We start from the raw sequence: 25,366 nt of genomic DNA, 5'->3' as shown, positions 1-25,366 counted from the left end.
AATCTTTATTTGTGAGACGGGTCAACCCTACCGAAATTCACAATAAAAAGTAATACTCTTAACATAAAAAGTAATAATATTTCATGGATGATCCAAATAAGAGATTCGTCTCACAAAATACGACTCATGAGACCGTCTCACACAAATTTTTGCAATGATTTATATACATAATAGTCATTATTTCATGCTTTGTTAGCTAATATAATATAAATATTAAAAATTATCTTAATTAATTAATTTTTTTAATTAAAAAAAGCCTTGCCTTTTGATTTATTCTCCCATCCAAGTTTCGAAAATGTCCGTCTTGCACGCAGCATCCTTAAATGTAAACACGCTAATAACTGAAAACAAAATATAGGAAACTAGAAAGAATTCAAGATTATCGGATACCAGTTTCAATCCGATACGCATTCAATTCAGATCCTTCTCGTTTTTGGTAAGTTTTTTCTCTGACCGGCCCAATTTTCTTTTTGTTTTCCGTGCATGCATTGGTTGAATGATTGTGATCAATGCGAATTCAAAATGGTGTTTTTTTCGTATTGATTGTGATATGGTATCAGAGCTGATCAATCATGGCTTGTCTCGAGGGGATTGTTGTTATTTTTCGAGTGCATGTTTATTTTTTTGGTTGATATGGTTATTATGTTCTTGCGTTGTTGTTGTTTGATTTAGTTTTGCATCTTTTTCATACAAGGATTTGTTGTATTTAATCCAGCATGAATTGGGTCTGAAATGAATCCCTTTTGCGGAATTTTTCAGGGTTATTGTTAAGTACCATTTTGAATGGAAGATGAAATTTTCTAAAATGTGAATGATTGTAGGGAAGAGTTTTAAGTGGTGGAATCAAGATGAGACACTCGAATTCGAAGGGAAATTTAGGGAGTGGTGGTAGCTTAGAGAAGGAACTTGAACTCTTGATTCTGCAACAGCAACAACAGCAGAATCGTAGTTTAATTCTTGAGAGGGAGAGAGATTTGAATATAAATAGGAGTGGCAGCGCCCCTCCGACGGTGGAGGGTGCATTACGCATTGCCGGGAATCTTTTTATGTATCCCAATGCTGTGCAATTTGATGGAAGTGGTAGTAGCAGTGACACCAGTGCTAGCCTGGACGTGCTTTCAGAAGAGCAAATTCGATCACATCCCTTGTATTTGGAATACTATTATTCGCATGAGAATCTGAATCCTAGACTTCCCCCTCCTTTGTTGTCGAAAGAGGATTGGCGGGTTGCTCAGAGGATCAGGGCAGCAGGGTTTTGTTTGAGCGGCATTGGAGATTTGCAGAATAAAGATTTCGCGGATAATGGCGGCAACCTGTCATTGTTCTCAATGCCGCCTAACTTGCCTGTCAAAAAAATGGAAGACGAAACAATGGAGTTGAGGAAGACTGCTTTAAGAAATATTTCAAGGAAAAATTCTGCCGAATTTCTCAACAAAAGTTCCACTGGTTTAATTGAGGGCTCGAGTTCTGGAATGGGAGCTAGAAGAAAGAGTTTTGCAGATATACTCCAGGTTCTGCTCTTCTCCTCTCTTATTTGTTGATGCAATTGCTCTAATTGTTTTGCTGCATGCAGAATTGTGAGCAATATTTAATTCTGTTTTTGTTGTTAACTGTCACGATCAGGGCAGACCGATCAATGGAGTGAACATATTCTACTTGAACAAAATATTTTAATTTTTCATAATTTTTTCAACCAAAAGGTTTTACAGTATGTGCAAATTTTCTGAAATTATAGATGCTAAGGAGCCAAATTATCCTATTGGGGAAAACGTGGCATATAGGTAGCCGTAGGTTTGGAAACAATTTAACTTATTCCGTTAACACCAACCATAGCTTTGAAAACCGACGTATACTTGATCCTATAATTAGCATTATAGCAAAAATGACGTGTTCGATTCCTTGATATACAAAAGTTGATGCATTTATTAGGAGAGAGATTGTAAGGAAACGATAATTGCCCCTGGGATGATGGGGATTTAGTGTTTGGGCTATGTATGGTTAAAAGATCTAAGTTGCATCTCTACCATGAGCCATAATTATTTGTAAAGTGGTAATCTCTTGATTGTACAGTTATTTTTCTACCAAAATATGTTATGTCATTCAACCCACCTCTACCATGAGCCGTAACTTTTATTTTTAGTAATTAAATTGTGCTGTATTGGATTGCGAAAGTACCCGACCAGATCAGGTCAGGGTTATTGCTAGTGCTCCGCTACTGTAGACAGGCATAAATTATGGTTTGTATGTCTGGTTAAGAACTGCTTGACAGCAACCTACACACAAAAGACATCTTAGTGAAGGTCTAAGCAATTGACATTTGCTACCTGCGGAACTGCCATACCTAATCATAAGAAGAATTGTTTCCGATCTTTCACTGTGCAGCTTTGAGGCGTAAAAGTGTGTTGTAATATCGAGGATGCAGTTGTCTGCATTGTTTTCTGCCATTGAAGTATTACTCACTACTTTGCTCCTTGCAATCTAGAGATAAGATTTAATGAGTCTATTGGGGCTTCATGATTGTGTAGAAGTCAATACAATACACAAATTATATTGTAAAAATTGATGAAGAAGTTGGACATATTCTACACTTATATATTTTTGTGTTATTGTAAATATTTGAACATGGCAAGAAGTTTAATATGCTACATCTGGGTTATTTAATATCTTATTGTTGTCAGTTATCACTGCATTTTCCTTGTCCAAGATCACTGCCAATAAATGGTTGCACTTGCAAACAATTAATCACTTCTTCATAAAGAATATATGTATGACTTGTTTCAGGAAAAGGTTGGTCAGCCCTCGCCATCACATCTCGCTCGCCCTGCAAGCCACGACTCAGTTAGTGAAGCTTCTGATTTGACCAAAATTCCTAATACTAAAGCAGCAGAGACACGAAAAACAGAACAATCTTCTGAAGTAATGCTTCCTAAGAAAGCTTTTACAGACTTCTCTAGCAATCAGAATACGGATTCAGGCCTCCCTAGTTCCTTTGTATCTTCTGCTCGTAATGGTGTTCACCAAGCTGGCATCAATTCAGTGACTTCGGGTGCCCATAATATTCCTTCATCCAGCATTTTTGAGCTGGCTGGCATTTCCGATTCTCTCTCTGGATTAAGCATGTCTAAAGGTAAACTTCACGCTGAAGATATTTTGAAGTCTTCTCCTCACATGGGAATGCCTCCTGGTTTTGTACAGAATCGACAACAGCATAACATTGACAAGTCAATAGCAGAAATGTTGGTTAATAACGTCAGCTATGCTGAGTTAGCGAGAGATAATGAGCTAATTAGAGGCCTTAATATCCAAAAGGCACTTCTCAATGAGCGAGCAAGTTTTCCTAGAAGGTCATCTTCTACAAGTAATCTTCAGTCTCAACTGAATCCTGCGCACTTTGCAACGCTGGATGATATAAATATCTTGCGTCAGTGTGGTAACTTTCCTGGTCTTGATGTGCCTAGTCATGGACATAGTGGATACTCAGCTAATCCAAAATATGGTATGATGATTAACAATGATCTTGTTCCAGGTTGTTCTTATTGCATTGGCTATCAATTTTGTTAATTTTTTTCGGTGTAAAACATTTTTTCTTATAACTTGATTTGAAATATTCTTTAGGTTCACTTTTGACTGGTGCTATTGAAGATCAACTGAAATTTATAAGTAGCAACCAGACAGGTCTTCATTTTCCTGTTATGGATCCGCTACTAATTCAATATATGCAGAAAATATCCAATCAAGAAAAGAGTGTTCAGCATATTTCAGGAAATTCTTACCCAGGAAAGTACTATGCTGGTAGTCCCCATAGCCATGAGGATTTGCAAGCTTTGGAGAAAGCTTATCTTGAGGCACTGCTTTTGCGACAGAAACATCAATATCAGTCACCCTTTTTACAAATGCCTAGCAGTATTAATCAACTGTACAATGCAAGCCCTGCAATTGGAGGTGCTTCTTCATACCACGAAAATCAAGTGCTAAATTCGGCACATTCCCCAGTCACTTCTAGAAGTCCTACATTCCATGATGAGAAAAGTTCATCACATCCCTCAAAGTTGAAAAGTGTAAATGAAGAATCCACTGGTTTGCTGCATTCACAAACTGGAAGCAATATTAAAAGAAGGTCAGAATCACTATTAGATTTGGTCAAGAACAATAAGACCAAATCGTTGGAACTTTCAGATGTATTCAGTCATGTCATTGAGTTCAGGTATGAATCAGCAGCAACAGGTACATTGTTTTAGTTTACTTGGTCTCTGAGTTCTTTTTCCCCCTTGTATGATGCAGTATGGATCAGCACGGAAGTCGCTTCATTCAGCAGAAGCTAGAGACTGCCACTGTCAATGAGAAGATCAAGATATTCTCGGAGATTATTCCTCATGCTCATAACTTGATGACCGATGTCTTTGGGAATTATGTCATACAAAAAGTAATGTTTTTATACTTTTGCTATAAATGAAAACTGTTCCAATCACAAGACTGTTATTGTTTTGATGGGCAGTTCTTGGAGCATGGAACTGATAGTCAGCGAAAGGAGTTAGCCAGGCACCTGATTGGTCATGTTTTATCTCTCAGTCTACAGATGTATGGTTGCAGAGTTATACAGAAGGTCTATTTTTATGATTTATTGCACCTTCTGAAGTTTTACTATTCCTTTCTGTATCAGCGATGATTCAATAATGAAAAATCTTCACTTCATGGAAAAAGCAAAGATTAGATAATAAAGTCCTTTCTTATTCTTTTTTCCTATTTGCATATGCCTTAATGGATTACGTTAACATGTTAATCTGATAATAGGCCTTGGAAGTGGTTGATGTCGAGCAGCAGACTGAGATGGTAAAGGAGCTTGATGGTTCAGTGCTCAAATGTGTTCGTGATCAGAATGGTAATCATGTAATTCAGAAATGCATCGAGTGTATTCCTCAAGATCGAATTCAAAGTATAATATCATCATTGTTGGGGCAAGTTGTGAATTTATCCACACATGCTTATGGCTGTCGTGTCATTCAGGTTAGTATTTTAGATGGGTTTTTTGAATAAGACATTGGGTCCTATTTATTGACGAGTGCAATTATTTTTCTTGTCATTAGAGGGTTCTCGAGTATTGTGGTGACACAAAGAATCAACAAATCATCATGGATGAAATAATGAGCTCAGTTTGTAACCTAGCGCTGGACCAATATGGGAATTATGTCATTCAGGTATTTAACTGTATCTGACTGTCATAAGGATTATATCTAGATAATGAGATGCCTACTACGCATTTACACTATGACTGATTTGGATGTTAGTGGTTATCGAATTTCAAACTTCTATCTTGCTCTTTGTGAAAAAAAACTTTGGTCATTGTTACATTGTGAGGGATCTGGTGAACCTCTCTACCTTCCCCATCTCCTGACAGTCTTTTTTCAAAGAAGAAAATCTATAAATCAAGTGGATAAGCATATTATTTCATCAGATTCTCAGTTGATGTTGCATTCAGTTGATCGGTCCACCATTATGGTAGTGTGTTTTAGGTAATATTACTAATGAGTAAACTAAAAACGTAAATGATCCATGTTCCCCCCCTGTTAAGGATCAACCCTCGATGACAACATATTTTCATCAGAATATTAGACTGGTTGTACATTTTCAGGATGGATGTCGAAAATTTCTTGTGCATTTACATTTCATAAACTATGTACTTTGTTTGTGTTGGAAATTTCTTCATATATCCATCTAGATGACAATAGTTACATATTCGTAAGACTTGTACAATCCGTTTTACTCAATATCCTTTTCTGTTTTGTTTAGCATGTTTTGCAGCATGGTAAACCACATGAGCGAGCAGAGATTATCCGAAAGCTTGCTGGACAAATTGTGAAGATGAGTCAACAAAAATATGCCTCCAATGTTATTGAAAAGTGCTTGACGTTTGGTGGTCCAGAAGAACGTAAACTCTTGGTGAATGAGATTCTTGGCACAACCGATGAAAATGAGCCATTACAGGTGTGTCGTGTCACCTTTTATAACTAGAAATATTGGTATAACAATTTGAAATTTCAGTTCAGGTTACGAAAAACAAACACTGAAAAGAAAGTGTTTAAATTGCAAATTTCAGGCTATGATGAAAGATCAATTTGGAAATTACGTCGTCCAAAGGGTACTGGAGACTTGTGATGATCAGAGCCGTGAATTGATCCTTTCTCGCATCAAGGTTCACCTGAATACACTCAAGAAATATACTTACGGCAAACACATTGTTTCCCTTGTCGAAAAGCTCGTTGCAACTGGAGGTACGTGTACGTTTACGAGAAGAATTTACTGTAGATGAAGGTTCTTTTTTGTTGTTGTCAAACGGTTCTATTTCATGATCAAACAACTGATATTTTATGATATCATTTTACAGAGAAGCACATAGGGCAATCCTCATCTAATCCCTCTTCGAAATGATCTGATTTTAAGCTGAAGAACGGTGTTTATAGGCATTTATGGTTTGTATATGATGGAACTTTGTGTTGATGTAGTTTTGCTGAATAAGGTAGCTTAGTAGCTTAGATCTTCTCGATTATTTTGTTAAGTCTGCTCTTGATTACTTGAAAACTGACCAAATTCATGTTTTTTCTTGTGTATATGGCTTATTATTTTTGTAAAGAACTGATCTGGGTATATAAGCTTGTGCTCATTACACATTATAATAAACAGATGTTTTGATGTTCAGCCATATTTTCTTGAAATATCGCTTTGCAATTATTGACAGGAAAATATCAACGTTGTTCTGTTTCATCATTTTTCACAACCCATCCATTATTAAAATTCGATATATAACATTTTCTAGTTCAACCTCTCAAAATATATTTGGGAAAAAATATTTTTCAAGAACATAAAAAGATATATCCAAATAAACTATTTTTTGGATTCAAAATATCCTCATAAATAGCATGGACATATCAATTTTCTCTGTTGAAAACCCGACCAGTTATTGTTCATTCGTTCTAAAATGGAAAGTTAACAAATAGTTAAGAAGTTGTTCTTCGTCAAATATTTTCACTATTTCATAAAGCCTCCAACTCTTAGAAAAACTGTGTTAGTTAAGTTGTGTATTTGCACTTGATTTCCATTCCCATAAAAAAATATAATTGTTGCTTTATGCAGAAACGGCTGATAACAATGAAATCTGATATACAAATACAAAATTTAGTGTAAAAACCGAGTAAAGAAGTAGTCAAAATTGATATGTACATGCCAGCTCAGATAATACGTAAACCAAAAAAAGGGCATCTCATTTACATGCAACTAAGGAGCTAATCCATCAATGGTTTGATATTTGTCAGAAAATGTGTAGATTTTCGAGTCGCGCCTACATTCATGTCCACCACCACCGCTTCTTCTTCTTACTCTCGGCCACCGGAAATTCTACAAAAAAAACGAAAAGAAAAGAAAAAGAAATACATGACAAATACGATCATTTGGGATAAAATAGAAACAGTAGGAATTCCATTTGAATTCAGTAGTATAGTGGAAGGACGAGCAAATTCCAGTTGTTAAACATAAATACCTTCTGATGGATAAATTGAATTGTAGTGCACCTCAGCCCAGAAACTCAAGAATATAACTGCATTGGAACAAAAGTTAAATACGTGAACCATTTAACAGAACAAAAGTCAAGCGTACACTTCTTATTTTGCAGTGAGCCACGGAATGAAATCATTTTAAATTGATTTTCAGATGCCTCGCAAAAACCTTCATCCAAACACGTTTAAAAATTAGCACAAAAACTTACTTCTATTTGACTTCTGCATTTGAGGAAGAATTTCAATATAACACGTGTCCTTGAATGATGTAAGAACAAAGATCTTGATTCCAAACTGCCATTAAAAGAAACCAACTATTTGATCTAAATAAAATCAACATTGAAAATCAATTGCAGTGACACGAAACGAGTCAAAACCATGATCAAAATATAATCTACTTTACATTACATCAATATGCAAACGGGTAAAAAAGGTACAAGAATAATAAGGTCAGAGATGAGGGTCGAAAGAAATCATACAAAATCTGCAGCAGCCTGCAATGTCACATGATCACCCCATTCTCCATTTCTGCAATCATGCAAAATAGATTTCAAGTATATGTAACCAACAGAGAGAAGGAAAATGACACAGCTTTATACAAAATTATACTTGCTCATTCTCCTCAAGTAGTCGTCATAGGACATCGGGACATAATTCTCGTATAACTCAGGTTGCGACTTTAGCTGATGATTAGCACACACATACAAAAAGCAGAATATTACAAATGGTGGAGCATGCATCACATAAGGAAAATTGAAATTACTAAATTCAAGGACGTAAGCATATTGCATTGTCAAATCACAAGAAACCTGGTTAACTACTTGAGTTCTCACAGATTTGTGATGCAGTGGGGCCCTGTATATTTGATCTGCCAATGAACGAAACTGTTGACAGAACAAGGGGCTTGGTTGTGATGGATTGAACTAGATAAAAAATAACAACACAAAAATGTCTAATACCAAGAGCTGTATACCAATGCAGGAATATTGTTTCCACGTAAATCTTCCGATCAATTTCAAGAAATCGTGTATTTTCATGTAATTTTCATCGTTTCGCTCACAGGGAACTATTCACTGCTCACAGGAAATATTTGGAAAACTAATTTCTATTATTCAGGTAGTTTACATAAATGTTCATCACTCAAAAAGCTATTTTCCTTCATGATAGATATATAGCCAAGGAGGGTCTTTGGACCTGTTCTTCGCAAGAACCTATCTACAGTCACAGAACGAAACCCATAATTTTGGCCAAGTCACCCTCTTCATAATTCAAGTTTCTAATAAATGGGTAGGAGTCTGTCTGACCGTCAACTATGGGGGTACGTAGTATAAAAATACTACTCTTTAAAACATTGCTTTGGTGACATGGGCATACCACAAAATTTTGAACGTAATTTTTTTACTAATATGCTGGGTGTATAATTCCATAAGTATGTAGTAAGTAGTTGAGAGTACAGATATAGATATCCAGGACTCACCTGACAATTACCATCTCCTGAAATTTTTAGTTCGACCAAGTCATATAACTGCAATCTGAATGATAAAATGGCAAAACACATCAAAATGGACTGTCAAGCAACAAAATTTGTCAAAGAAATCAGCAGTCATCATACATCAGATTATACAAGAGTCAATGTGTCACGAATCTGATTTTGTGAACTTGTTTTTCCTTCAAATTTTCCTAATGAAAAGAAATACTTTATATATATTTACAATATCTTTTCATAATAAACTTAACAATCCTCTCAAGTATAGGAATATATATTCTTTAGTCCTAGCTTGTCTAAAAAAGATTAAAAATTGGGCCATGGTAAAATTTTTGTATGCATTTATATCCTGGTATGCAAGTCACAAAAAGTCGTGACATTTCCCTAAGCTGTGTTTTGCTACTATTTCGCACAGTCAATGCATAATAGAAATTGAAAAGGAAATTCATATTCAACAAAATACTGCCTCATTTCCCTATTTTGTGCTTCCCTCTTCTTTTTTTTCAAGAAATAAATTGTTTACTAGTGAAGGACCAGACTCAGTAATGAGCCAGTAGCACGGTTTCTGTCCGCTTCTTTTATGCATGGTTATTTGGTTTCCCCAAGAGAATAAACATACAAACAGTACTTTAATCCAACTGTTCAGTTTGTGTTTTGCTCAAAATTATATAATAGTATTTATTGCCTTATTGGACTTTTAACCTTGAATTTTTTCTAGTCAATAAAATTAGTACATTGAGGTTGAAGCTCGAGAAAGCTTTCAGTTGACTGCAAAGTTAACCAAATAATCTAACGCTTGAAAAGAGAATGTGAAGGACAGGAGAGAAAAAAAAAGACCTATTCAGCAGCCTTTCATGATCTGACGTGGCTTCGTCAGCAGATGGTATTTCTCCATTAATTTTAGGAATGTGCTGCGACAGATAAAAGTAAACCAATAAGTCACAGACACTACTAATAACTACTAGTGACCTTTGATACGCGTTGCGTGCTTGTATAGTCTTTTTTATAATTAATTTGATTTATATTCAAATACAAATAATATCATAATTGTAAAAATTAATAACCCATCATAATGCAATTTGAATTTATTACATATTGCAATTTGTTTTTATTATATTTAAATGAGGGTCATACCATAATTGTTAAAGCTAGTGACAGATTAAACTGCAATTTTGAAATAATGAATTTAAAAAAGGAAAAGAAACAAAAAAGACCATGGCACCGAGTATTTTGGCTCTATTATGCCCAAACTTAATAAATAGCAAGAGATAAGTTATTTCTTATACATTTGGTGATAAAATGATCCTAAAATATGTCACGTGGAAAAGAACCCGCCACTTTAGCTGTATAACGAAGTTTTACAATGATAAAGGAAATTTTCTCATTAATTAAAGAGATATATTTGGTAAACTCACAGGAATGGGAACCATCTGGTTCAGTCTTTTACCCAATTCACTGTCAAAAGCCGATTCATCTTCTATCTCTGGCAAGCCATCTTGATCATTGTTCTCACCTGAAGGAACACATTTCTGTTTTTTATTTTCTCTTTTGTTTCTTTAGTAACATTAACAAGTAAACCATCTTGGATCATGTCTTTTCCAAGAAATCATAAATCGAAACACTGGAAGAAACAGAAAAAAGTACCCCTTATTTCAGTTATTGGATCGATTTCATATCCCTTCCTTTTATTTCACAATTAAAAACCACTTTACAATAATCTTCCCCAGCTTACACTTGTTTCTATTTCTAATAAAAAATATTTTTAACCCAGACACGTGGTTGAAAAAACAAAAGAACTGCTAAGTAAACATAAGAAAAAAGGCATAAACATGGGTTTCTCATACCAGAATTCAAGAACCTATTTGAATGGCCAAGCCAATCCCGAGAAAGAACAGATTCATTTTGATGTTCCTCCATAGCAGATGCGGATTCCGATGCTTCTGCAGTCGCAAGCCTTGATAATTCTTCCTGAAGAGCATGTGCGATTACTTCATCATTCTCCACAACTGACTGTGTTGGGTAACAAAATCCTTCATCCACAACAGAGCTTGTCGGATAACTAAATCCTTCCTCCACAGTAACGGATTGAGACAAATCATTCTCATAGCAGGCAAGAGTTTCTGGAGAACCGTTATTTGAAAGAGAGCAAACATCTAAAAGGTGAAGGCCCCACCTAACAACATCAGGATCTAGCTCGCACATGGTTATCTTCCACTATCGGATTCAAAGAAAAAAAACAAAATTATTTCTTGAAGATTTGTGACCGAAGATTTGTTACCTCGGTTAACTTCCTCCTGAAAATGTATGTATGCTGTTTTAGTTAGAAAAAGTCCTCTCATTCCACACAAACATAATTAAGTTTAATAAAAAGAATAACATTGAAACAGTCATTTTCTACTCAAGTAAGGTAAGCTAAATTGACTCATACAGATAGAATACAACCAATGATCACAACATGATAAAGAAGTAATTTTATGGATTTCGGAAAAAGCAAAAGCCAGATGATAAATATGTTTGTATGATCTTGCTGTAAATGCTACAAATTATAATGGTATAAGTCTCCTTTATCCCTTTATCCATAAACAAAATAGATAAATTGCGAGTTAAATCAGTAAAAATTGTAATTAAACCGAAACCAAATCCATCCAGAGTTGTAACTAAAATTGTATCTAAGCGGTTCAGCTCGGATTTCATCAACCATCGGAAATCAGTGTAAAAAATGGAACCATTAGCAACAGAACAATCGTCAGGCCCATCCAAAGACACACAATTCGTTACATCAACCATCCTATCCTTAGTTTTCCCCCAACTGACTTGCAAAAAACAAGAGTGACCACCATTATGTAAGTGACATTATAAAATGAACTAAATCAAAATTTTAATTCTAATCAAAAGTGGATGTGAATAGCTAAAGCAAGAAACATGATTTTCCTAGACAGAATCTCCAAATCATTATCTAGCATTTCTTACAAAACAAAGTTTTTAATAAACTGATTTATATAATAAACATAAATTGACCAACCTATTTCTCGTAGAATTTCTAACCATGACAGGATTCTGGAACAAAACTTAAAAAGAAAATAGGAGAAAGCACATCAATCAAAAGCTATCAACAATTTTGATTTTTTACTTCCTTCTTGAAAAAATCTAACCTAATACAAGCATACAATCAACCTATCTCCATTACTCACAAGCATAAAAATACACAAATAATTTTAAAATTCATCATAATCAAGTTCCAAAGTCATATTCCAAACTATACCACAAAATGTGCACAAAGCATATAATCAACAAATCAAAAGGTAAAAACAACATTTCCTAGGAGCCAATGCACGAATCACATAATTCACGACAATAAAATGTTAATTCTACTTCCAAACAAAACAACAGAAAACCCAGAAAAAAAATTCAAACTTTCACCAGAAAGAACAAGAAATCCTACATTATACCAACCCCAATCTCAACCCACTATACATTTTCCAAAAATAACCAATACCAAAACAATCTACAATATATTCTGTACATACGCACCTATTGCTTTGTCGATCCTTCAACTCGAGGCGAAGAAACCAGAGATTGTCGACCAAGAATAAAAGTAAAAAAAAGTTGGCTTTGTTAAAAATTTATCCAATGAAACGAGAAGATAAGAATCGTTGGAAAACAGTATTGAAGGAGAAAGCGAAACGGCAGACGGTGGGCCGCGTAAAAACCGGTTAAAAAAGCCGTCAGTGGTGCCGTTGGCATGGGCAATCCTTACTTTTTAAGTAATTCTAATATTATTATGAGTATTTTTATTGTCAGACACCAAATATGATCCGTGAGACCGTCTCACACAAGTTTTTGCCTATTATTATTTATTTATCTAAAAATATTATTCTTTATTTAGGAAAATTGTAATTTTTATCATTTAAGTTTCAAATTTCAGTCTTGATCCGTTATTTTTATATTTTAATTATTTTTTTAACATGACGTTCATACAACGCTAACGTGTTACTAATTCCAGTAAATTTTGATTTACTAATAATTATTCTAATTATTCTAATTAATTTCTTCTTCTTTTTTCGTGTTTTTTTGATCCGTCAACACTAATTCCAGTAAATTTTGATTTATAATAATTATTCTAATTAATTTCTTCTTCTTTTTTCGTGTTTTTTTTTCCTCATTTTTTAGATTTGAAAAGTTTTTGAATTCTGATGAGACATTTGTAGAGAAATTAAACTGGCTAAGTATGTGTTTTATGCATATTTTTTCACCTTATTTTTTAAGATTTGATTTTAATAATGTTAATTTGAATAAGTTGTAATAAAATTTTCATGATGGCGAGAATGAAAAAAGAGATCCAATGCAATTTTGATGGTATTTCTTTATAAAAGTGGAATGGTTAGTCAATAGAAAATGTCTTAAAGTGGGAAAGCTGATGAATATATATATATATATATAGAAAAAGAATTATTTTTTTTATTTTTAAAAGTAATTCTTAAATAAGTTTTTACACCCTTTTATTTTTATTTTTTGTCTCAACTACTTAGTTCTACACATTTCTTTATCTCCCTCCCATAAAATTCCAGTAAATTTGGTTTCTTTAAATTTAAATAGAAAGTTAGTTTTCCATAATAATAAAATATTTGTCGTGCGTGTTTGAATAGTTATAAAATCCCAGACGTGCCAGATATTTAATTTATATAATAATATTTACATTCTTTTATACGTAGAAAAATATAATTAAACAAATTATTCAAAAAATAAAAAAAATTTATGCCAACATTTTTAGTAGTGTAGTGACATAAATTACTCTCAATAGATGTGATATTCTGTTATATACATACAGATGATATGTATGTACGCACTAGTTTATATAGTAAATTTGAAACATTATTTCCTACCATTCAATTAAAAGGTGTACGAGATAATAAGCAAAGTCAAACAAGAGAATTTGGAAAATATATTCAAAGTGGGAACTTTGAACAATTCGTAACTTTTAGGTGGCTTAAATTACGCAGACCTCTTCGATCACAAATTATGATGTAGCCTTGACCAATTGGATCGACCGACCGTAGGAAAGTGCCCTCCCAAGTGCAATGGAGGTCACAGTCCTAGGCCATGGGCCTTCTTGATCTTGCATGGAAATAAGAAGGAAATGGTTTGTCTTATATATTTTTTAATTTTAATTGATTAATTTTTTTGTTATCATTATGTACAAGTGTAGGTGAAAGAATATTAAATTGACATTGAATTTATGGTTTAGATGAATATGCAGTTGCTGATTTCCTTTCCCTTAATCCTCACTTTTCCCACTAATCCAACTAAAGATTGCCACAAACCATTAGCACATTATGAGGGGCAAATTCTTTTTAAGGAGAAAGTGTTCAACACTTGCCTCTACAAAGTCATTCATTTGTTTTCTTCTTGCTTTTCCTCTCATCTTTGAATACCACAAACAATAAAAATATAATTGATTTTATTTGTGTTCATACACTATTAATTTTCCACCTTTTTCTAAAGTTTCCGGATTAATAAAATCCCATCCTCCTTCGCCTCCCAAACACAGTCATGTGTAACACATGGATTATCAAACCACTTAGGCATCGTTTGGTTCGTGTGATAGGATAAGTAAATGATATATAATAAGAGTGATTATGCTATCAAACCACATGAATGACCGTAAACACGAGATATCATATCATTTTATTGCAAAATGGATACAAATTTTCCATGGTAACGAAGAAAACTAAAAGACATAACAGTTTTCATTCATGTTCATATATTATTAATTTGTGTTACATTCCAAGGTCGTCTGAATTTTCCAGATAAATAAACCCCGTCCGGCTTTGCCTCATAAAGGCAGTCAGTGCCGACACACGGATTAGCAAGCCACTTAGCGTTGTAGGCATCAAATACAGAGTCTTTATTTTTCCACCATATGTGACAAAAAAACAAAGTGGAAAAGGGTATCGGACAGAAACTGAATAAAAATTGTTCATCTACCGCCAGCGTATGGTTTCCTAATTCACTGTCCTTAGAAGCACAGTGTACCACCATAAATTCGGCGGGAGGAAGCCGGTTAAAAACGTGAACATGAATCCTAGGGTTAAGAAAACAATTACGGGGATCTTGATCTGCATGAAGCAAAGTCGGGAAAAGAACGAATAACAAGAAGGTGTATTTTATCATATTGCTAGAGTAAATATATTTTTCTACGTAATAAGTTGTAGCTAGTTTTGTGGCCATATATATAGGTGAACTCTATGCTTTCCATAGGGGAAAAAACAAAAAGTTATTGGATAAAAATCAAATTTTAATAAATTAGAAGTTTACAATCTAAAAAATCAATTTACGGTACGAACATCTTTCGTCAAGTATAGTATGATAGATGATGATAAGTCATATATCTGAAACTTTTTTGACTACTTCATGTGTTAAAAATTATAATCATAAGTGTTTTTTGTTAAAAGGATTATGCTTTAATTATGAATTATTTTGACAATTTTAAAAAGAAATGAAGTACTTAAATGAGCGAAAGATAAAATTCAGTAATTCATTATCCCTTTGAGAAAAACTTCAACAAAAAACAAAAAGGGATCAAAATCTTCAACTAGATTCACATGATGATAAATCATCGAGCCATTTTTAGGTTCTTTTACCACTTTACTATCACAAGTTTTTATTTTTTTCATTACTCTCTGATTAATGGGAATTAAGAGGTGATACACTAGTAGAATTTCTTTGATTTGCTTCGCATATTCGATGAAGTAGTATGTAGATAATTGCCGAAGTAGACGCACGTGAAGTAATAGGTAACCATTTCACTTCGCATGTCACCGAAGTCGTATCCAAGAAATTAGCAAAGTCTTTGGTCGGAATTAGATTGATGCCGAAGTAAAGCAACGTCTTCTACATCGTCGATTTCGTAAAGTGCAAAAGTAATAGCTTATATATAACTGCATAGTTTACAATGAATGACGAAGTAAATGTGTTATATAACTTCACATGTTTTTTATTTTTGTGAAGTAATTGATGCGAACGACTTCGATGTTATGTAACTAAATTAGCGACGGTTGCTAATTAGCGACGTTTTATCGTATAGCGACGGGTTTATAAAAACCGTCGCTAATTAGCGACGGTCAGTATTCAAAACCGTCGCTATAAAACCATCGCAACTTATATGATTTTTTTTAGAAAAAATTTAGTTTTATAATTTAATAAAAAATATTTAATTTTATAATTATTTGTACATATTTTTAAATAATCTCCTCAACTCATCTAGATATCATATTTTTAAATAATCTATAAAACGATCTAACTTGCGATAAAATAAACGAACAACCAAATTAAATTTGTCATCAAAAATTAAAAATTGAAGCTAAAAAATTTATCTAAGGTGAAATTAAAATCACCCAAGAGAAAAAAATGGACCAAAAATGTGAAGCGGTGTACAGAAAAGTGAATTGAGGGTTGAGATATTTATAGGCAATTTGCTATTAGCGACCGTTTTTGTAAACTGCCGCTATTAATTAACCGTCGCTAATAGCGACAGTTCAAAAAAACCCGTCGCTAACCGTCGCTTGGCGTCTGTTTCAATTTTTCAAATGGTTTAAGCTTTTTTGTTTTTAAGTATTTGATCTTTTGTTACTTCACAATTTACATTTAATGACAAAGTAGTAGATTTAAAAGACTTCATTTTTGTTGTGTGTTGTAGTGAAGTAATTAATAGAGAACGACTTCACAATTATTGAGTTGTGGTGAGTTAAATTCTATCTTTAACTTCGACACAATTTTAATATGACGAGTTATTTTATATTTTATTACTTCATCATTTAAGGGAAATTAATTAAAATTATGGTTCATTTTTTTACTTCACTAAATATAAATTTCAAATTATTTTTAACTTTTCACTTCATCAAAACTACTCTGTAGAAGTAAAATGTTACAAAAAATTAGAAGCGAAGCCCATGTAAGAGTTTCAGGAGAACCGTTATTTGAAAGAGAGCAAACATCTAAAAGGTTAAGGCCCCACCAAACAACATCATGGTTATCTTCCACTGTCGGATTCAAAGAAAAAAAACAAAATTATTTCTTGAAGATTTGTGACCGAAGATTTGTTACCTCAGCTAACTTCCTCCTGAAAATGTATGTGTGCTGCTTTAGTTAGAAAAAGTCCTCTCATTCCACACAAACATAATTAAGTTTAATAAAAAGAATAACATTGAAACAGTCATTTTCTACTCAAGTAAGGTAAGCTAAATTGACTCGTACAGATAGAATACAACCAACACGATAAAGAAGTAATTTTACGGATTTAGGAAAAACAAAAACCCAGATGATAAATATGTTTGTATGATCTTGCTGTAGATGCTACAAATTATAATGGTATAAATCTCCTTTATCCCCTTTATCCATAAAACAAAATAGATAAATTGCGAGTTAAATCATTTATGTTTCAAATTTCAATATTAATCCGTTATTTTTGTATTTTAATTATTTTTTTAACATGACATTGATACAACTCTAACGTGATACTAATCTAACGCTCAAATGTATAACGTTCCATCAGCACTTTTGATTTATAATAATTATTCTAATTAATTTCTTTTTTTTTCGTGTTTTTTTCTCATTTTTTAGATTTGATAAAAAAAATTTTAAATTCTGACGAGGATATTTATAGAGAAATTAAATTGGCGAACTATGTTTTTTTACGAATACTTTTTCACCTTATTTTTTAAGATTTGATTTTAATTATGTTAATTTGAATAAGTTGTAATAAAATTTTCACGATGGCGAGAATGAAAAAAGAGGTCCAATGCAATTTTGATGGTATTTCTTTATAAAAGTGGAATGGTTAGTCAATAGAAAATGTCTTAAAGTGGGAAAGCTGATGAATATATATATATACACAGAAAAAGAATTATTTTTTTATTTTTAAAAGTAATTCTTAAATAAGTTTTTACACCCTTTTATTTATTTATTTTTTGTCTCAACTACTTAGTTCTACACATTTCTTTATCTCCCTCCCATAAAATTCCAGTAAATTTGGTTTCTTTAAATTTAAATAGAAAGTTAGTTTTCCATAATAATAAAATATTTGTCGTGCGTGTTTGAATAGTTATAAAATCCCAGACGTGCCAGATATTTAATTTATATAATAATATTTACATTCTTTTATACGTAGAAAAATATAATTAAACAAATTATTCAAAAAATAAAAAAAATTTATGCCAACATTTTTAGTAGTGTAGTGACATAAATTACTCTCAATAGATGTGATATTCTGTTATATACATACAGATGATATGTATGTACGCACTAGTTTATATAGTAAATTTGAAACATTATTTCCTACCATTCAATTAAAAGGTGTACGAGATAATAAGCAAAGTCAAACAAGAGAATTGGGAAAATATATTCAAAGTGGGAACTTTGAACAATTCGTAACTTTTAGGTGGCTTAAATTACGCAGACCTCTTCGATCACAAATTATGATGTAGCCTTGACCAATTGGATCGACCGACCGTAGGAAAGTGCCCTCCCAAGTGCAATGGAGGTCACAGTCCTAGGCCATGGGCCTTCTTGATCTTGCATGGAAATAAGAAGGAAATGGTTTGTCTTATATATTTTTTAATTTTAATTGATTAATTTTTTTGTTATCATTATGTACAAGTGTAGGTGAAAGAATATTAAATTGACATTGAATTTATGGTTTAGATGAATATGCAGTTGCTGATTTCCTTTCCCTTAATCCTCACTTTTCCCACTAATCCAACTAAAGATTGCCACAAACCATTAGCACATTATGAGGGGCAAATTCTTTTTAAGGAGAAAGTGTTCAACACTTGCCTCTACAAAGTCATTCATTTGTTTTCTTCTTGCTTTTCCTCTCATCTTTGAATACCACAAACAATAAAAATATAATTGATTTTATTTGTGTTCATACACTATTAATTTTCCACCTTTTTCTAAAGTTTCCGGATTAATAAAATCCCATCCTCCTTCGCCTCCCAAACACAGTCATGTGTAACACATGGATTATCAAACCACTTAGGCATCGTTTGGTTCGTGTGATAGGATAAGTAAATGATATATAATAAGAGTGATTATGCTATCAAACCACATGAATGACCGTAAACACGAGATATCATATCATTTTATTGCAAAATGGATACAAATTTTCCATGGTAACGAAGAAAACTAAAAGACATAACAGTTTTCATTCATGTTCATATATTATTAATTTGTGTTACGTTCCAAGGTCGTCTGAATTTTCCAGATAAATAAACCCCGTCCGGCTTTGCCTCATAAAGGCAGTCAGTGCCGACACACGGATTAGCAAGCCACTTAGCGTTGTAGGCATCAAATACAGAGTCTTTATTTTGCCACCATATGTGACAAAAAAACAGAGTGGAAAAGGGTATCGGACAGAAACTGAATAAAAATTGTTCATCTACCTGCCAGCGTATGGTTTCCTAATTCACTGTCCTTAGAAGCACAGTGTACCACCATAAATTCGGCGGGAGGAAGCCGGTTAAAAACGTGAACATGAATCCTAGGGTTAAGAAAACAATTACGGGGATCTTGATCTGCATGAAGCAAAGTCGGGAAAAGAACGAATAACAAGAAGGTGTATTTTATCATATTGCTAGAGTAAATATATTTTTCTACGTAATAAGTTGTAGCTAGTTTTGTGGCCATATATATAGGTGAACTCTATGCTTTCCATAGGGGAAAAAACAAAAAGTTATTGGATAAAAATCAAATTTTAATAAATTAGAAGTTTACAATCTAAAAAATCAATTTACGGTACGAACATCTTTCGTCAAGTATAGTATGATAGATGATGATAAGTCATATATCTGAAACTTTTTTGACTACTTCATGTGTTAAAAATTATAATCATAAGTGTTTTTTGTTAAAAGGATTATGCTTTAATTATGAATTATTTTGACAATTTTAAAAAGAAATGAAGTACTTAAATGAGCGAAAGATAAAATTCAGTAATTCATTATCCCTTTGAGAAAAACTTCAACAAAAAAAAAAAAAAGGATCAAAATCTTCAACTAGATTCACATGATGATAAATCATCGAGCCATTTTTAGGTTCTTTTACCACTTTACTATCACAAGTTTTTATTTTTTTCATTACTCTCTGATTAATGGGAATTAAGAGGTGATACACTAGTAGAATTTCTTTGATTTACTTCGCATATTCGATGAAGTAGTATGTAGATAATTGCCGAAGTAGACGCACGTGAAGTAATAATAGGTAACCATTTGACTTCGCATGTCACCGAAGTCGTATCCAAGAAATTAGCAAAGTCTTTGGTCGGAATTAGATTGATGCCGAAGTAAAGCAACGTCTTCTACATCGTCGATTTCGTAAAGTGCAAAAGTAATAGCTTATATATAACTGCATAGTTTACAATGAATGACGAAGTAAATGTGTTATATAACTTCACATGTTTTTTATTTTTGTGAAGTAATTGATGCGAACGACTTCGATGTTATGTAACTAAATTAGCGACGGTTGCTAATTAGCGACGTTTTATCGTATAGCGACGGGTTTATAAAAACCGTCGCTAATTAGCGACGGTCAGTATTCAAAACCGTCGCTATAAAACCATCGCAACTTATATGATTTTTTTTAGAAAAAATTTAGTTTTATAATTTAATAAAAAATATTTAATTTTATAATTATTTGTACATATTTTTAAATAATCTCCTCAACTCATCTAGATATCATATTTTTAAATAATCTATAAAACGATCTAACTTGCGATAAAATAAACGAACAACAAAATTAAATTTGTCATCAAAAATTAAAAATTGAAGCTAAAAAATTTATCTAAAGTGAAATTAAAATCACCCAAGAGAAAAAAATGGACCGAAGATGTGAAGCGGTGTACAGAAAAATGAATTGAGGGTTGAGATATTTATAGGCAATTTGCTATTAGCGATGGTTGTAATTAAAATGTCGCTATTAGCGACGTTTTTGGACCGTCGCCGATTTAATTAGCGACGGATTCAATTTAACCGTCGCTAACAGCGACCGTTTTTGTAAACTGTCGTTATTAATTAACCGTCGCTAATAGCGACAGTTCAAAAAAACCCGTCGCTAATTAGCGACGGTTTGTGTAAACCGTCGCTTGGCGTCTGTTTCAATTTTTCAAATGGTTTAAGCTTTTTTTTTTAAGTATTTGATCTTTTGTTACTTCACAATTTATATTTAATGACAAAGTAGTAGATTTAAAAGACTTCATTTTTGTTGTGTGTTGTAGTGAAGTAATTAATAGAGAACGACTTCACAATTATTGATTTGTGGTGAATTAAATTCTATCTTTAACTTCGACACAATTTTAATACGACGAGTTATTTTATATTTTATTACTTCATCATTTAAAGAAAATTAATTAAAATTTAAGGGAAAGCTGATGAATATTAAAAAAAAAAGTATTATTTTTTAATTTTTACAAGTAATTCTTAAATAAGTTTTCACACCCTTTTATTTTTATTTTTTTTTCTCTCAACTACTTAATTCTACACATTTTTTTATCTTCCTCCCATAAAGTTCTTGTAAATTTGGTTTATTTAAATAGAAATTAGTTTTTTATAATAATAAAATATTTGTCGTACGTATTTGAATAGTTATAAAATCCCGGACGTGCCAGATATTTAATTTATATAATATATACATTATTTTAGACGTATAAAAATATAATTAAACAAATTATTTAAAAAATTAAAAAAATTATGCCGACATTTTTAGTAGTGTAGTGACATAAATTACTCTCAATAAAAACGGGACCTGATATTCTGTTATATACATACAGTGATATGTATGTACGCACTAGTTTATATATTAAATTTGAAACGTTAATTCCTAGAATCATGGTTTCTATTAAAAGGTGTACGAGAGAATAACATAGTCAAACAAGAGAATTTGGAAAATATATTCAAAGTGAGAACTTTGAATAATTCGCAACTTTTAGGTGGCTTAAATTACGCAGACCTCTTCAATAAGAGGCGGAGCCACATGGTTCTTTACTCTACTCAGCTTTAGCTCGCGTAGCTCAATTTTTTTTTATAATGTATATATAAATTTTGTATAAATTTGAATTAATATGATATTATTTCGGATAGATCAATTTAAAATATTAAAAGATTTTAGAATTTAAAATTTCAGCCCAGATGAAGCCCTATTTCTGGCTCCGCCATTGTCTTTGATCACAAATTATGATGTAGCCTTGACCACTTGGATCGACCGACCTTAGGAAAGTGCCCTCCCAAGTGCAATGGAGGTCACAATCCTAGGCCATGGGCCTTCTTGATCTTGCATGGAAATAAGAAGGAAATGGTTTGTCTTATATATTTTTTAAATTTTAATTGATTAATTTTTTTGTTATCATTATTTACAAGTGTAGGTGAAAGAATAATAAATTGACATTGAATTTATGGTTTAGATTAATATGCAATTGAAATCAGGTTTCACTGATTTCCTTTCCCTTAATTTTCACTTTTCTCACTAATCCAATTAATGATGGTCGGATCAATCTGGTGAATTGACTGGCGATTTATCGGGCTGGGTAAGTTCTTCTAGGGTACAACTAGAGACCGAACAGATGGTACCCGGGCTAAGGAATTTACAAAATGATGATGACCGAGTAAATCAAATGAGCTGAGTGAGCGATTTATTGGGCCGGGTAGAATCTTCTCTGGCACAGTAGAGACAGGACTTATGGTACCCGGGTTGAGGAATCTGCACACTTTAAGAGCAAAGAAGGTTTTCCGACGTGTCCACTCCAATGCTCAAGTCTATCATGTGTTTACACAAAGGAAAATGTAGTAGAGAGTATATGTTGAATGCCCGTGGCAAATTGTTAAGTGAAATATCTGCTTTATGATCAAGTGAACCTGAGTATTTATAGAAAGAAGTCAATGGTGACATTATTTTCAGTGTCTGACCACTCTTCATGGCATGATGGCTGTCTATGCCCTGCCCACTGAGACTATTACAATTGACAACCTATGTTGCTTCTGGTCTCATCAAATTACCCCTACATTTGCTGTATTACATGTTAATAATTTCGGAGTATGATCCTCCATACTTGTGGGCCCATGATTGATGTCTGTTCCGAAGTTCTTGGGCAGTTATCTCGAGCTAAGCTAAGAGCTCATGCTTGTTTGTGGTCAGCTTCTTTGGTTAAGCAAACCATGGATGACCTATAAAAGAGTACTTCATTTTCTCGAGCTAGTTCTTACATCGACTTCCCTCATCATCTCGATCTATCCTCCTACCCAAGTCCTAGGATGTCCGGGGCTCTTCCCGGGATATCACCACCACCATCGTGTAAAGAAATTCAATTCACTAATTTTCAATGTCGGAAAAAACAGCATTTGGTTTCTCTTGAATAATGAAACATAATTTAGAACAACTAAATAATTGTCACCCCAGCTCGAAAACTGCATTTGGCTGACAATCTTTTCGAATCCATGCAAATCTAAAACATGAAATATGATATAATTTTATCACATAACTCTATAATATACAAATAATAGTCACCGAGAATTAATCCGAGGGCAACGACGAAGGAAACTAAGTGTAAAAATATAATTGATTTTATTTGTCTTCATACACTTTATTTTTCACCTTTTTCTAAAGTTTCAGGATTAATAAATCCAATCCGTCCTTCGCCTCCCAGACACAGTCGATCATGTGTAACACATGGATTATCAAACCACTTAGCGCTATAGGCATCAAAAGCAGCATCTCTGTTTTTCCACCACACGTGACCAAAACAAATAAAATCAAAAAGGGTTTCGCATAGAAACCGAATTCCAATTCCTGACCTGTAGCCACTGTATGATTCTCAATATCGTCGTGTTTAGAAGCTCAGTGTGCCACCATAGGTTCGGAGTTGGGGGGAAGTCTGTTAACGACATGAATACGAACCTTTTGGCAATTTTAATCATTTTTTTTACATGGAGCTGACGTGGAACAATTGTTATCCGGCGAGCTCGAAATCATGGAATGACCGTAAACACGAGATATCATATCATTTTATTGCAAAATGGATACAAATTTTCCATGGTAACGAAGAAAACTTAAAGATATAACAGATTTCATTCATGTTCATATATTATTAATTTGTGTTACATTCCAAGGTCGTCTGAATTTTCCAGATAAATAAATCCCATCTGGCTTTGCCTCATAAAGGCAGTCAGGGCCGACACATGGATTAGCAAGCCACTTAGCGTTGTAAGCCTCAAATCCAGAGTCTTTAATTTGCCACCATATATGAAAAAAAAAAAGTCGAAAAGGGTATCGCACAGAAACTGAATTCGAATTGTTGATCTACTGCCAGCGTATGATTTCCAAATTCAGTGTCCTTAGAAGCATAGTGTACCACCATAAATTCGGCGGGAGGAAGCCGGTTAAAAACATGAACATGAACCTTTGGGTAAAGAAAACAACCACGGGGATCTTGATCTGCATGGAGCAAAGTCGGGAAAAGAACGAATAACAAGAAGGTGTATTTTATCATATTGCCAGAGTAAATATATTTTTCTATGTAATAAGTTGTAGCTAGTTTTGTGGCCATATATATAGGTGAACTTTATGGTCTCCATAGGGAAAAAACAAAATATATAAGTTATTGGTTAAAAACCAAATTTTAATAAATTACAAGTTTACGATCTAAAAAAGTCAATTTACGGTACAAACATCTTTCGTCAAGTATAGTATGATAGATGATGATAATCATATATCGAACCTTTTTTGACTACTTCATGTGTTAAAAATTATATAATCATAAGTGTTTTTTGTTAAAAGGATTATGCTTTAATTATGAATTATTTTGACAATTTTATAAAGAAATGAAGTACTTAAATGCTCGAAAGATAAAATTCAGTAATTCATTAACCCTTTGATAAAAACGTCAAAAAAAAAAGATCAAAATCTTCAACTAGATTCACATGATGATAAATCATCGAGCCATTTTTAGGATCTTTGACCTCTTTACTATCACAGGTTTTTTTTTCATTACTCTCTAAATAATGGGAATTAAGAGGGGATATTGGCAATATTTACTCCCCAAATTCTAAAACCATCAGTGTTTGTCTCTATAATCAGGCATTAGAACTTCAATTCCTTTTTTTCCTTCACTAAAGATCGATAAGTCCTACTATCGCTGGTGTGCTGTCGTTGACCACCAAATTAATTCCTACCCTTTTAAATAAAAACGAGTGTAATGGTGAGTAGGGTCGAATCCACAGGGAACGGTAGATTTATTTCTTTTGATAATAAAAATAAAAAAAGAGGGATTTGTTTTGATAATTACTAAATAAAA

General features: G+C 33.0%; 2 protein-coding genes across 7 annotated transcripts in view; one reads left to right on the top strand and one right to left on the bottom strand.

Moving 5' to 3' along the window:
• The first annotated feature begins 298 nt into the window (after positions 1–298).
• Positions 299–6,453, top strand: LOC142537611 (pumilio homolog 4). Of its 3 annotated transcripts, none has more exons than XM_075643117.1 (11): positions 299–436; positions 822–1,511; positions 2,782–3,526; positions 3,616–4,204; positions 4,282–4,423; positions 4,496–4,603; positions 4,792–5,004; positions 5,085–5,195; positions 5,788–5,982; positions 6,095–6,269; positions 6,383–6,453. In XM_075643117.1, the coding sequence occupies exons 2-11, from the start codon at positions 849–851 to the stop codon at positions 6,424–6,426; spliced, it is 2,985 nt and encodes a 994-aa protein (XP_075499232.1). In that variant the 5' UTR covers positions 299–436; positions 822–848; the 3' UTR covers positions 6,427–6,453. The 3 variants fall into 3 exon arrangements, with proteins under 3 accessions (XP_075499232.1, XP_075499236.1, XP_075499229.1); XM_075643121.1 differs by having other exon boundaries at positions 760–1,511; positions 2,782–3,496; XM_075643114.1 differs by having other exon boundaries at positions 760–1,511.
• Positions 6,454–7,135: 682 nt separating this feature from the next.
• The window catches only part of LOC142537648 (OVARIAN TUMOR DOMAIN-containing deubiquitinating enzyme 9-like), a 44,556-nt gene continuing 26,325 nt past the window's right edge, over positions 7,136–25,366 (bottom strand). Inside the window, exons 1-12 of one of the 4 annotated variants that reach the window (XR_012818561.1) lie at positions 12,565–12,762; positions 10,878–11,327; positions 10,449–10,546; positions 9,871–9,944; positions 9,025–9,079; positions 8,357–8,431; positions 8,157–8,230; positions 8,027–8,075; positions 7,757–7,841; positions 7,532–7,588; positions 7,285–7,389; positions 7,136–7,248 (exon numbers count right to left, since the gene is read on the bottom strand). Coding sequence is in view for 3 of the 4 variants with exons in the window: in XM_075643148.1 (XP_075499263.1) it covers positions 7,340–7,389; positions 7,532–7,588; positions 7,757–7,841; positions 8,027–8,075; positions 8,157–8,230; positions 8,357–8,431; positions 9,025–9,079; positions 9,871–9,944; positions 10,449–10,546; positions 10,878–11,235 (975 nt within the window). In the remaining variant the exon portion in view is untranslated. Of the gene's footprint in view, positions 7,390–7,531; positions 7,589–7,756; positions 7,842–8,026; positions 8,076–8,156; positions 8,231–8,356; positions 8,432–9,024; positions 9,080–9,870; positions 9,945–10,448; positions 10,547–10,877; positions 11,328–12,564; positions 12,763–25,366 lie in introns of those variants that run through there. The other 3 variants (XM_075643148.1, XM_075643155.1, XM_075643151.1) reach the window with 3 other exon arrangements.

Source organism: Primulina tabacum, chromosome 1 (assembly GCF_025594145.1).
Source record: "Primulina tabacum isolate GXHZ01 chromosome 1, ASM2559414v2, whole genome shotgun sequence".
Lineage (NCBI taxonomy): Eukaryota > Viridiplantae > Streptophyta > Magnoliopsida > Lamiales > Gesneriaceae > Primulina > Primulina tabacum.
This window is presented reverse-complemented; position numbering and strand designations above follow the sequence as displayed.

Coding starts and splice junctions, on each gene's coding strand:
- LOC142537611 (XM_075643117.1), top strand. CDS start 849: ATGAGACACTCGAATTCGAAGGGAAATTTAGGGAGTGGTGGTAGCTTA. Junction 4,205..4,281: donor AGTCATGTCATTGAGTTCAG/GTATGAATCAGC, acceptor TGTATGATGCAG/TATGGATCAGCACGGAAGTC. Junction 6,270..6,382: donor AAAGCTCGTTGCAACTGGAG/GTACGTGTACGT, acceptor ATCATTTTACAG/AGAAGCACATAGGGCAATCC.